At 33.1% G+C, this 13209-nt stretch overlaps 3 protein-coding genes across 16 annotated transcripts in view; 1 reads left to right on the plus strand and 2 right to left on the minus strand.

The window, feature by feature from the left end:
- Positions 1–2844, minus strand: part of LOC128185563 (protein phosphatase 1 regulatory subunit 12A-like) — a 40488-nt gene extending 37644 nt beyond the window's left edge. For all 14 annotated transcript variants that reach the window (XM_052855140.1, XM_052855138.1, XM_052855136.1 and 11 more), the window contains exon 1: positions 2596–2844. In XM_052855140.1, coding sequence (XP_052711100.1) covers positions 2596–2844 — 249 coding nt within the window. The remainder of the gene's footprint in view (positions 1–2595) is intronic.
- LOC128185565 (28S ribosomal protein S35, mitochondrial-like) lies at positions 2843–9804 on the plus strand. Its single transcript, XM_052855147.1, has 9 exons — positions 2843–3032; positions 3230–3288; positions 4167–4304; positions 5493–5604; positions 6059–6198; positions 7721–7830; positions 8035–8104; positions 8802–8912; positions 9595–9804. Exons 1-9 carry the CDS (start codon positions 2843–2845, stop codon positions 9781–9783), a joined length of 1119 nt encoding a protein of 372 aa, XP_052711107.1. The 3' UTR covers positions 9784–9804.
- Positions 9805–10525: 721 nt separating this feature from the next.
- LOC128185566 (GSK3-beta interaction protein-like) lies at positions 10526–13202 on the minus strand. Its single transcript, XM_052855149.1, has 2 exons — positions 12981–13202; positions 10526–12730 (listed from the first exon to the last, which is right to left on the minus strand). The coding sequence occupies exons 1-2, from the start codon at positions 13182–13184 to the stop codon at positions 12557–12559; spliced, it is 378 nt and encodes a 125-aa protein (XP_052711109.1). The 5' UTR covers positions 13185–13202; the 3' UTR covers positions 10526–12556.
- Between the last annotated feature and the right edge of the window lie 7 nt (positions 13203–13209).

The following is a 13209-nucleotide window of genomic DNA, read 5'->3' on the forward strand; positions in this document are numbered from 1 at the left end:
AAGCAAAAAAATTGGAAACAGATGTTGAACTAGTTACAAGGGTTTATATTGCAAGATTTAAAAGTTACGAATAACAAAGAGTTAAAGGGCAAGGTTATTAACAGGTAATAATACACAGGGTGGCTTTCTGGATCGTAGCAGCTATGTAACTCTATGTAGCTGTATTAATCTTGAATGATACGCTAGTTTAGCAATAAAAGCATTAATACATTCAGCACGTCCAATTAGACCTAGATATTTAGCCTAGCAGCTAGGGTAGCAGCAACGATCTTTAACGCAGCTCTAATGTAAAAGAAAACTATGGGGTCAAAGGGCAGAGGTTATAATGAAAAAAAAAAGCTAAATAGCATAAGAGCATTAATGGACAGGATTAAAGATCATAGTTTACAATGAACTGAGGCTAAACTAAACAGCATAGAATTTATTTTTTCTGAGACATGTACAGTGTACATGAGATACCACATCTTTATTTTAATATGAAAAAATGTGTCCAGTCTGCCGATAGCTCTTTTAAAGAGGGTCATACATTGTAGCTTTGATCTGCAAAAATACTAGCAAAAGACTAAAGACTATACAGAAGGCTCTCAAGCTCAAATCATGTCCACGGCATTGCTATACTAAACAGAGGAAATGTGGACGGACAGAAAAATTACTAAGCCCCTCCCCAGTTCCCAATAAAGGACCATGTACAGTACAAAAATAGTGATTTTTGTGGACTTTAATTCATGAAGACATTAGACTTAATTGATTTGAAAAGGTGGGAACCCTGTAATCTTCAACCTTAAATAATCACTCCAAGAAAAAAGACATTTCCTTAACATCAAACAATGGATACAGCAAGCTACATACATGTACATAGGCATAATACTGGATAGAAAAGATTTGCCAGCAACTTGTAATATATTATAATACCTGTAAGTTAAGGTATATTTCCTCACTACACTCAAGTACAAAAGAAATAAAACCTGTTGTTGTATCATCTAGTTTCCAGTTTTCCTTATTTAATTAAGCTTTGTGTATTCTAAACAAAGTTTACTGTTTGTATCCTTCTGGTTCAAAGGTCACATCCTTGAGGGCTGACATTCAACCAAATGCTTTTAACTTTAATAAGATTGTTTAATCAAATTTTGCAATCTATTTTTATGTATAGTTTACAAACAATATGAGAGTTTTTACATTGTCCATCTCCAACTATTGTTGACTTTAACACTTTATGAAGTTCCTTAAATCAAACATTGAACATGAGGTAGATTTCTATATTTATATAAGTATAATGGACAGATAAATGTAATAACAAAAATCAATACCATAGAATTGCATGATTTGATCTTAATCACTATGAATATACAAAAATAATGCATCAAACAAAGATCAGCTGATTAAAATTGAAGATTGCTGGGTTCTATCATCTCTATCCATTTTAAATTTCTGCAATGTGAGCTATAATGCAAGATATCAAAATCCTGAGAAACTAAATAGAAATTGAAGAGTGTTGGTAACCTTCCCCCAGGGTTCTGTTATGGCACACAGGCACAGGTGCATGTTTATTGTACACAGGTGTGTGTTTATTGTACACAGGTGTGTGTTCAAAGATCAATACACATTTACAAATTTCATATGACTTGTATAAATCCATGCATCCTCATTTCACATGTGTGAAATGACACATGCGGACTGGTAAATGCCCATGTACACATTCATACACATGTGCACAGACAAATGTATACTTTAATGCATGTATTAAGATACATGTGCACAGGTTAGTTCAGGTTGACACCACTACAAAGCTCAAACAGATGTAAGAGTGCAGTGATATATCTTAGCATGCTTACTGAAATACATGTAAAAGGCACATTTTTAATGTTTATGTAACAAATGCATTTGTGTGTATTTGGATTTGGGTTGTGGTATCTCTCTCTCTCTCTCTCTCTCTCTCTCTCTCTCTCTCTCTCTCTCTCTCTCTCTCCCTCTCTCTCTCTCTAAACTTTTTCTTCTTCAGCATCTTATTAACCAGTTTTTGATCAACAATCAGTTGAACTAAATTATCATTGACAGAGATGTGAGTATCTTTACCTAGAATAGCAGTGAATATGACATCCATCAAAATGTCTCTTGCAAGAATTATTCATTCAGCACTTGAAATATATACTTAAAGTTAATCAAGTTGCTGTATAATTTAAGCTCTCAAAACCAGAATTCAGCTTAATACAAACTTTAACAATGTATAATGTAATTGACTGGACAATAATAAAAGAAAAGCACAACTGAATCAATGAGCATATATAAACAGCATGGCCAGGTGCTACAACAGGTTGGTGAAAATGCAGCAACAATGTTAGATACACGAAATATGCAAATTTCCTTCTACACTAAGAATATTACAAATCATACACTGCAGACATCTGTAGAAATACAAGGCCAAGTGATGAAGTATAGGAACATCAGGTTTGCACAAAATGTCAATTTTGTCAACAAGGGGCAGAGAACTCTTGTACAAAAATGCACGACCACTGGAAGTTTAAGCATTTTAATATTTATCATTTAAGAAGAACACATACATATAAGACTAGTTTACAATAGAACGCCAGTATCTACCTGGTGCAAGGCTGTTAAACCGTCTACATTCGCCGTGTTTATGTCAGCGCCTCGTCTTAGAAGCCTGGCTACCTCCTCGGTATCCCCACTTGAACATGCGGCTAAAAATACACATCCATCTTGAAATTTAACTTTTCTTGGTTTGTCTCTTGGTGTATCTGCAGCCCTATTTGTGTCCGATTCATTCCATCGCTTTAATTGTTCGTGCCTTTTCAGTAGGGCACTTGTCTGCTTCGAGTCGTCCGCCATGACAGCTGCGCCACTGAATACACAACTCTCGTGTTTTCTCGCTAAAGTTTACGTCCAGCCCAAAATGGCCTCCAGAAGGCTTGTGCAACTTTCAAACGAACATTGGATTGTTTTGAACATAAAGCGATCTACAGTTCACCATTTGCAACGATGTTGTGTTCACAGTAGAATCAAAGAAGATTTGGAAGGTTATTTGCATTCCTTCAACCGATTTAAAATCTTACATTCAAATAAACTTTATCAGATGATATGGAAATTTCGAGGAAACTCGGAACGTTATTTAATCACATTAAAATTTGATAAAACATTTTATTGATCTGAAAAACTTGCCAATACTTTCTTCATATTGTTTTCATACATTTTTAAAAAAACTTTTTGATTTCAGATGAAAACTTCAAGGTTTTGAACATTCTTCGAGACAAAGATGTAAAAAGATTCAAATGGGTAATTTATTTGCATTGCATTCTTAAATCTAGCTGCAGATCTGAAGCTTTCGGACTGAGAAAATATGGACATGGGAGCTAACGTTACAGTTCCTCCCATAGTAAAAAAAAAAATGCAATTTACGGAGCAAAGAAAGTGCAGTAGTTGTTGACTGATTAACCTTATTTTCACACAAATTCAGTAGTAAAAATTAGTAACATAATATTCTTCCGTCAATTTACCATTGATATCTGTAGTTTACTTGCCTCAAACTTTCTCTTAAATACAAAATGGATATTGAAGTGCCGGCATGTTAAATTCACATCCAGATCAAGAGTCGCCATTTTTACATACATTAAACAAACTGCACCACTTCACTTTATGGGGCTGGTGATCATGGTTATGGTGTTTAAAAGAATTTCAGAGGCAAGTGTGAAGTATTGATATCTGTAGTGAAATGTCTGAGCAATTTTTGGGAATTAAATATCTGTATAGAATGTGTTTGGAAATAAGGTTAATCATTCCTAAACTAACACAATTTTTTGTGTGCTGTAAGTTGCAGTTTTTTTACTATGGGAGGCACTGTAGCTCCCAGGTATATGATTCGAATATTTTCAGACTGGGAGCTACAGACCTGCAGCTATCTCTAATCAACAAGTAATCAAGCGTTTCCTCTAAAACATTATACATAATGCAGAATGTCTACAGCACCAAGTGCAGTCAAAGTTTAAGGAATGAAAAATGTCTTTATTGGACATGATATTATTGTCTGTCCCAAGTTATTGCTTCCATCACCTTTTGATGATTTTTAATTAAAATACACATACATGTGAATCAAATACAGTTGAAATTGATAAAATGGAAAATATTCAAGATATTTTTTAAAAATAAATTTTTAGGAAAAACCACCTGATGTTAGGACTCTATCCAGAGCAGATTGCATGAAAACAGATATGAACTGGACGAGTGTTTGGCCGACCAAGGCGCCATTTCGCTGGGGGTCAGTGCCCCTCCCCATCAGGCAGGGGTACCGAAAAGTAAGACTTTGTCAGTGAAAGATTAATAATCACAGATCTTAAGAAAAATTCTTAAAATGTAATTATATGTGTTTTTTATTGCCACATTTCAAAGAGGAATAACTAAATTTTCATATTTTACTTAAAATTAGAGTTATTCCCCCTGTTCAATATGACAGAAATTAATCTGACTGGTGCCTGAGAAGCAATACTAGTGATGGGAATCGGTGAGATTTTCATAATCGATGATCGGTTTCCCGCAACTAACTAATTATCGATTATAATCAGAGATTTTTAAATTTTATAGTGTAGTGCTAAATAAATGTAAATGTAAACGTTATTAAGTTATGGAACCCAAGGGAAAACAGTCAATTATAAGCTAATGTAACTTACTTAATGGGTAGGATATACTACAAAAAAAAAATTTTTTTAACAAACATACACATCTAAATATAACTATTTATAAACATACATGCATGAAATGTATTTGATTTAGTAGAAGTGGCTCTCCACCAAATAATACTAGACAGAATACACAGCCAAGTGTAATATGTTTGTACATGTACATATTAATATTCTTATGTAGAATTACACCATTTATGCTCTCTTACCAGTAGGCCAGCTAAATAAATGTTGTGCAATTTTTTTTTAACTACAATAAGCTATTTGATTTGGATGCACATGTCATTTACTCCATAATTTCTTCACTTCTTACAAACATTTGTGACAATATATTTTGAGGAAATCTGTGCCCTACTTTAATAGTTATGTTTTTATAACCATGAAAACTTGGAATTGGCAGGAATGATTATTTTGGTTTTGTATCTATAATGATATTTAGCAGTAAGCTGGGCATGGTTTTAACTCAATCTGTTATTGGTATATATGTATACAGCTGTTATTGGTATATATATATATATGTATGTATACAGTTGTATACAGCTGAGCACTTCAATTTCTGTATTTGGTACGTCTGATGTCTGACTAAAGTTAGCTGCTTCTTTTTCACTACAATGAAGTAAATAAGACTGAATGAGTAGGGGCTGGCCGCTGGTATAAGTCAGATATATGTACATGATATAGCTGAGCAGTTGAACTAGTGTTATTGGTATATGTATATAATTATAGCTGAGCGGTTTAAATTCTGCTATTAGTTTATTTATAAAGCTGAGCAGTTTGAATACTGTTTTATTCATGTTGGCATTGCAGAAAGAATACAAACTAAGTGCTGGGAAATATGGCAACGCAGAATTGGTGAAGATTCCAAACTTCCTTCATCTCACGCCTCCTCATATAAAGACACACTGTCAGGCAATTAAAAGTACGTAACTATATTCTTCATAATATGTTTAAGGAACACCACCAAAGGACTACCGAAATATACATCGTCCCCTTTTAATAAATATTTAAAGCATGTAAAATTACCCTAAAAATTTATTAATATTATATAATACATAAGTCTTAGAAATAAATATATTTATTAATGCAACAATTAAGATATTTGACTAAATTAATCAGTTTATTTTTACATGTACATAATGTATATGTGATTTCACTCAATAGGGCCATTTCCCTCAATTTCTCAAACTCATGAAAAAATTATCAATTATAATTGAGAAGTTATCCCCCTTTAAATTGCTTTCTCATAAAAAATGCTTTCTTAAACCAATAGGTGAAATGATGAAAAACAAAACGACTGAATTAATGTTACATGTAGTTTATTTCATTTTCATTTATTATGGTACTACATTGTATTTATAAATTTATATTTGCAGAATTCTGTACAGAGTTCCCCAGTGAATTAAAAAATCGAGAGATCAGAAAAGCGAACTTCCCATTGGAGGTTATAACCTCAGACTATGTGACCTGCGGGACGTCATTAAGAGATCCAAGGTCACGCGAGGTCACAGTTAATGTAAGCTTCAGCTGCTCTTTAGTGAAGATTCTACTACAGTTATTGCCGAGATCAAAGAGATGCAGCGGACATTATTCTCCAATATACCACGAACGTTATCTGATTCAGTAAATTATCAGATCAGAAATACCTATTTGTCTCGCACTGATCATGGAAGTACAACTTCAAACCGTAAAAAAGTTTTAAAACTGTGTCAATTTCATGTGTTAGTCCCAGTCAAAACAATGTGTAATGCCTCAAATTTTTATTTTTAAGAGATCAAAGCGGCTGTTCCTAGGACCTCCCTAGCACATTTTCACAGCATGTTTTTACATAAAATATATAACGTGTAGTAGTAATCATCGTATTAAATTGCCCTTAAAATATTATGAATGTGATTCAAAGATATTTTATAAATAAGTGAAGAGTATTAAAATCGTAAGAAAAAGTCTGTCGTCTGCATATGATTCCTTTAATCGATACATATGTAAACATTACTAACAAAACCGTTGGGGTTACACGGAACAGCAGTCAAAATGACCTAGATCTTCTCTCTATAGGAGAAACAATCTGTAGAAATACTGGGCTGTTAGTAGAATAGAAATAAAGTTCTTGTTTTCGTGAATGTTGCAGGAAAACCTCCTCGGTCTCGAAATGTTGTTTGAAATATAAAAGGTTCGGCTAACGCCTCGGCTTTTATATTTCAAAACAACATTTCTCGACCTCGGAGGTTATTCTGCAACATTCACGAAAACTCGTACTTTATTTCTTAAATAAATCCAAGGGATTTCTATGTTACTCCTGAAATATTCAAGAATTCTTTATAGTGAAGTTTGTTTGGTAAACACATATTGTACACCATCTTTTTCTTATTAAAAATATTGCATTAATAATTAGAAAAACTAGTGCAAATTTGTAAATAACACGGTTAAAATATGATTTACAATCAGGCCTACCATATATAAATAAGTAAACATTGTGTTTGTCATTGCAATTTATGTACGTGCGTTACCACTAGGCCATGCATATAACAATTTCATAGGATGTCTTTTCAGTATATATGGCTATATACATACAAAAGTCACTAATTGAAATATTTGTCTCATTTTTAGTACACAGACCACATCAAACCAGCATTAATTCAATTTACATATGTACTACAATACCTGTAGAATATAATTTGAATCGGATTTCTTTGGTTTAAAGTGGTTCAAATAGTCAAATATCCAACTTTTTATTGCATAGTAACCATTTTCCTATATACCCCAAACAAAACCTGAATATTTTAGTGATGTCATGTAAGATGATTAACAGACGCTGGTAATTGTTTAATTAGTCTTTCTTTGAATATATTTTTACTATATATTGTATAATATTAAAAATGTCTGATGTTTGCAAAAGTGCTATATTTTTGGAGCAATCGTATATAAAGTGTGCTTTATCTCTTTGTGGAAAGAATATCAAAGTGTTACAGTAATTTGACTACATTTGGTCACTTTCTAGAATGTATGAAATGATAGAAATTTAGTTATAAATGTTACAGGTAGATCTCTCGGTGCTGAAGTTTGATGAGCATTCGGTCACAAAGATCAAGAAATTAGCGGGGGACAAGATGGACGAAAAAGCAATGACTCTGCAACTCAAATCAGACAGGCAAGTGCTTGATTGGTCAAAATAAAAAATCAATATATGAATGGCATACATTGTCTTTGATCCCAGATAATGGAGTGACTACTGGTCAAGAATTATATTTGTTGTGTTTGATACTAGGTGGATATTGATTTTTGAACAAATTAGCATGTCTGTTGATGCACATTGTCTGTTTAAATGATGTCTGTTTAATTATGCTTTTTGCAGGTGCCCAGTCCGGAAACAGAACTTTGATTTTAATGTTTACACATTGACAGCTTTATACTATGAGTCACAGGTAAGTCTTGAGTAAATGTATAAGTAGACAGGTAAGTCATGATACATGTATAAGTAGACAGGTAAGTCATGATACATGTATAAGTAGACAGGTAAGTCATGATACATGTATAAGTAGACAGGTAAGTCATGATACCTGTATAAGTAGACAGGTAAGTCATGATACCTGTATAAGTAGACAGGTAAGTCATGATACCTGTAGTGTTTATATAATTAAACGTTATTAAGTTTCTGCAAGACTCTAATAATTTATATCGATTTGCATTTAAGTTTTGAAATAAAAATCCTTACCCCACTCCACTTTATTATAATGGGGGGGGGGGGGGGGGAATACCATGAAGATTGATATTTCAGATGTATAAATAGTACTGGTAGTGGAATGCTTTGCAACCACTGAATTATGTATGTATTGGAAGTTCATGAGGTGTTTATTTTTATTTTTTTAGTTTTGTTACATATAGCTTATGTTTTCTTTGAGTATGAGATTCCCCAGAGAGCATTGCCTAAGTACTCTTAAAATATACATTGAATAATCATTTTAGCTTCATTTTATTCAGTGAGTCAAATATAAATATAGATTCAGGCTGCACTATTAATATGAAATGCCTTCATTTTGTTTACTTGAACAAGGATTTAATAGGATATTTGTATATGTTATATAAAATATTACAATATTTTACGATACTTGGATAATTCAGGAAAAAGAAGATTGGGAGGATGAGATGGAGGAATCTGATTGGGTGAAATATCAGTGGGACAAGACACAGTCCAAGAAAAAGATCTTAAAGCTGAAGCAGAAAATTCTGCAGGTAGGGACGGATTGAGCGATTTATTTTCATGCAGTTGATACAAAAGTTTATAAAGAATTGAATGCAATTCGATGTTCATCCCACTTTAAGATTTTGCTTCGAATGTCATACATGTATTTTGTGGTTTGATTTTAGTTTAGGACAAATTGGGTTTTAAAATCTGAAAAATAATAGGAAGATCACATCTCATGCCCACACACTTTAATTCAAATAAAACTATTGCCTTGTTTGCTCTATTGTGGGTAAGTTTGATCTGTAGAGATGAAAACTTACAGTGTGCATGTCTGTGCTCGAACGCATATTGGTCAATGTCAGGTTAAAATAACAAGAAATATGTTCATCGATACTCATAGTTTTATTGTGCATTAAAAAGGAGAGACAATACGATGTTACAAATTAAATTCTATGTGCATGAGTCCAAATTTAACAAAAAGCATGTTATGCTGATATATAAACGCTTGCCTCCGCCACCTACTGTGACTAGAGTCTCTCCACTGTTTGAACACTGTTCTGTTTTAACCAAATAAAAGAGTTTGATCTCATTATAATTGAACTACGGCGACTGTAGTTTGTGATCGAATTTGTTGAGAAATCAAAGGGGAGTTACTCATGGGGAAAAATCAGGTACAGGGAAAATTGTAGAATTGTCTTTTTCTAAGCTGTATGAATTTATTATTTGCAGATCAATAGTGGGGAAAAGACAGACCTGGCCAGTTCAGTGAGCAAGAGTGATCCAAATGTTTCAGTGGTGGATACTGAAGATGATATTCAGTCGTACAAATCTGCTTTCTCTAATTTGAAGGATGAGGGGGACAGCAGAGAGACTCTTAATGCCTATAAACAGTCTGTCCTAAAACTTTTAAAATTGTGATCATTAAACTACTTATACCAAGCCAAAGTCTGTGTTTTTGCATACATTTTACACTCTTTAATCAAAATCAGACAGTGCATTATATGTTGAAAAAAAAAAAATAATTTCTGGTATTTTTCATTTTCCTGAGGAAAAAATTTTAGGCAATTACACATACCCCGCGATGGAAATAAAATTATTCTAAAAATTTACTAAAGTTGTACTGTCTTTCACCTGTTGTCAACAATTTCAGTATCAAAAACAAACATTGTATGAACTGAATCGTGACACTTGCTGAAAGGCTTTGATTGCCCTAAAGAAATTATACTGTATGCAGGGTTATTTTCGCCCCTCGTAATTTTCGCCCTTTTACACTTGCAAACAGTTGCGCCTCGTCTTGTATTAGCCCAGACACAGTTGTGTTTTAAGAGAGATAATTTAAGACATTGAAATTCGCCCAGTTTTAAATTTGCCTGCTCACAATGAGGGCAAAAAATAAACCGGGGGCGAATATTTCCCTGTATACAGAAGTTGTTTTTTTTTTTTACAATGTTGACCGTAACTGCATTTGTACTACCAAATGAATGTTGTTTGAGAATAAGGGTCTTAATAGCTAAGTGGCTGAAAATGCTGGGCAGAGTATATCAAAGGCCCTGGGTTCAAGTCCCTAGTGAGACAGTACTTTTCACCATCTGTTACACTTACATGTACATATTTGACCTGGAAGGTAACTCTAGAAGTTGATGGCCAAACATAAAAAAAATTACAACAAGCTTAACTCTTTTATTTTCAATACTGGTACATGTATTAGGAATACAAAAATATTTGTGGACATTTGCAGTAGTTTGACAAATCATACGAGGAAGATAGTAGATCTAAAGTTTGTTCAGTCTTGTTAACGTTTTGGGTCTGTTCTACAAAAGAACTTAAAAGCTTGCAACCACGTTGGTAATAATTTTTGCTCAATTTTCATAAAAGAATAGATTCAACTTGATATAAGTAAACTATGATTACAAGACATAAAAGAGGTGTGCTTAAACAGTTTTGTATATTGCATTTTATGCTGAGGGAAGCATCTTAGGAATGCAAGTATTTACAACTTTGTTGCAGCAAGTTCTCTTGTGACATGCACCCACTAAATTTGACAACTATTATCCACCATTTAGTCCATCAAACCAGCCCTAATTATACATGTAAAATACGGCACCACAGTTCACCATAATGTCTGAAAGACCACATAAGATCTTAGTACACTACTACAAAATCTGTCATATCAGGTTAATATCACATCCTAGAACTGCTGAATATTTGAATTGTCAGAGTATATGCATGGACCCTTCATTTTGTTCATTGTATGTACATGTAGTTGTGTGCTGGCCCCAGAAACAGATCATCAATGGTGGTTTGTGACCTGCTCAGTTTGTACAATGTACATTTACTTGTAGATGCCTTTACTTTTATATTGATATTGGTCTATATAACAATGTAGTTATTAAATTTGTGGTTGTGTGATCGCTGTGGTTTATATAATTTTGTTGTGGTGTCCAATTCGTTCACCTGTAGATTTAAGGTGGTATATGTTGCTGACTGACTGAGGTTTCATGATAAAATCAAATGAACTCTTGCCTCATATAAAGAACAAACATACCGATAGTTTTCTGGAAGCTCTGATTTTTTTTTTCATTGTACAAGGTAACAATAACGACAAATAAAGCAATGTAAAATAAAATTACACTTTGGTAAAAAAAAGAATATTACAATGCAGATTTCAAAAATCACATTATATTTTTGTTAATACTGTATAATAGAATTACCCCCTAAAATTTTCCTCTTTCATATTCCAGGATGGGGTAATAAATAACTATGTAAAATATTAAAATGTATAATTTTAACTTAAAGTTCACCAAATACAAAATGTCATCATCATGGTTAATCTAATTTTTAAAAAAATTTTTACTTATCGCTTTTTTTTCAGAAAAAATGCTACCAGTACAATACTGGTATTTGAAAAATATACCTCAAAATCAAATCAATCTTGTTAAAATGTTCACGATTCATTATTGACCATTTTATCTAATGACAACTTTTGTATCTTTTTATTTGTAAATGGTGCATTAGATTTGACAACAATTATAGAAGTAATTTTTTTGTGTGGTTTTAAAATATCAAAGTTTCCTACTCAATGAAATCAACATCACGGGCTTGTCCTTTTTTTACACCATAAATCAACGTGCATAAATCTCTATTGTAGGATTTTAGTTATTTGCTTTTAACTCTGCAGAAAATCTAGTATGCGCTCCAATGACAGAAATAGTTTAAGGTTCAGGTTGTTAATAAAAACAATGTACCTGCACTGCAATATACAAAACTTGCATAGGATCAGTGAAATTTATAAACAAATTGATGCATTACTAAATTAAATCTATTTGCAACTTCAAGTACTATTGAAACTTCATGTAAAACGACAGATGCTAGACCACATTTCCTATTTGTGTCACTAACTAAAATGTGTGTCTAAATGGCGTAGCTAAAACTATAACCAAATGCAAACCTTAAAATCAAACTAGCATTCACAACAAATAAACAAAATCTAGTTGTTAATGGAAGCTCTTTCTTAAGTTCTATAAAGCACATCTGAATAAAAATCCTGGCGGCTAGGCACCAATTTCTCAGGTTACAGATTAAAAAACTGGCAACTATCAATAAACTGAGGTTATTTTGACTCAGTTAGGCACAGAGACAGCAGCTGACTACCACTGGGAGGGTAGCAACGAGGACTGAAGACAAATCTGGGTCAGGAAGGGGCACTGTCTTCCGACTGTTTCTGTAAATTTTCAAGTTTCCTCAAAAGTGTGTCCCCGAAACTGTTCCTGTATTTCGGGCTTACTTGGTCCAGTAGTGCATAGATGGTTTCATAATATTTTGACTGTGGTGTGTCATCTATTGTATTAAATGTTCTGCCAACTATCTAATAAAACAATATCACATATTTCATTCATGTTATTAGTCCAATTGTAAACTACACTTTTATCATTAGAACATTTAATAATTTTTAAAAGTTTAATCTGGTTTTTTACATATATATAGTTAAAGATAACCTTTTTTCAAACATTGAACGAAAAGACAACAATCTGGTTCGTCAATAAACCGTTTAAATTTAATCAGAGACATAAATAACATGTGTCTCTGATTTAACTTATAAACTCCTTTTAACTTACTCTGAACCCCTGCACAGAAAGTTCCACACAGTAAGCATCGCCCTCTTGCGTTTTCACATTTAGATAAACTTTTTCCGCCCCTTGAGGCAACTCTGGGGAAATTTCAACATGGGAAACTGCAAAAGAAATTTCTTTCAGGGCTTCCTGCGCTTCAATCCTTAGAGTGTAATCATGACTTTTTCTACTTTCATTTTCTTCGGCCATGTCGACAGTTCTCTTGCACCGGTGA

Source organism: Crassostrea angulata, chromosome 5, assembly GCF_025612915.1.
Source record: "Crassostrea angulata isolate pt1a10 chromosome 5, ASM2561291v2, whole genome shotgun sequence".
NCBI lineage: Eukaryota > Metazoa > Mollusca > Bivalvia > Ostreida > Ostreidae > Magallana > Magallana angulata.

Excerpts from the sequence above, each read along its gene's own strand:
- LOC128185565 (XM_052855147.1), top strand. The coding sequence starts at position 2,843 with ATGACAGCTGCGCCACTGAATACACAACTCTCGTGTTTTCTCGCTAAA. Across the intron at positions 6,199-7,720 it reads CACGCGAGGTCACAGTTAAT|GTAGATCTCTCGGTGCTGAA; the intron begins GTAAGCTTCAGC and ends TAAATGTTACAG. Across the intron at positions 8,105-8,801 it reads CTTTATACTATGAGTCACAG|GAAAAAGAAGATTGGGAGGA; the intron begins GTAAGTCTTGAG and ends TGGATAATTCAG.
- LOC128185566 (XM_052855149.1), bottom strand. The coding sequence starts at position 13,184 with ATGGCCGAAGAAAATGAAAGTAGAAAAAGTCATGATTACACTCTAAGG. Across the intron at positions 12,731-12,980 it reads TTTCTGTGCAGGGGTTCAGA|ATAGTTGGCAGAACATTTAA; the intron begins GTAAGTTAAAAG and ends TTGTTTTATTAG.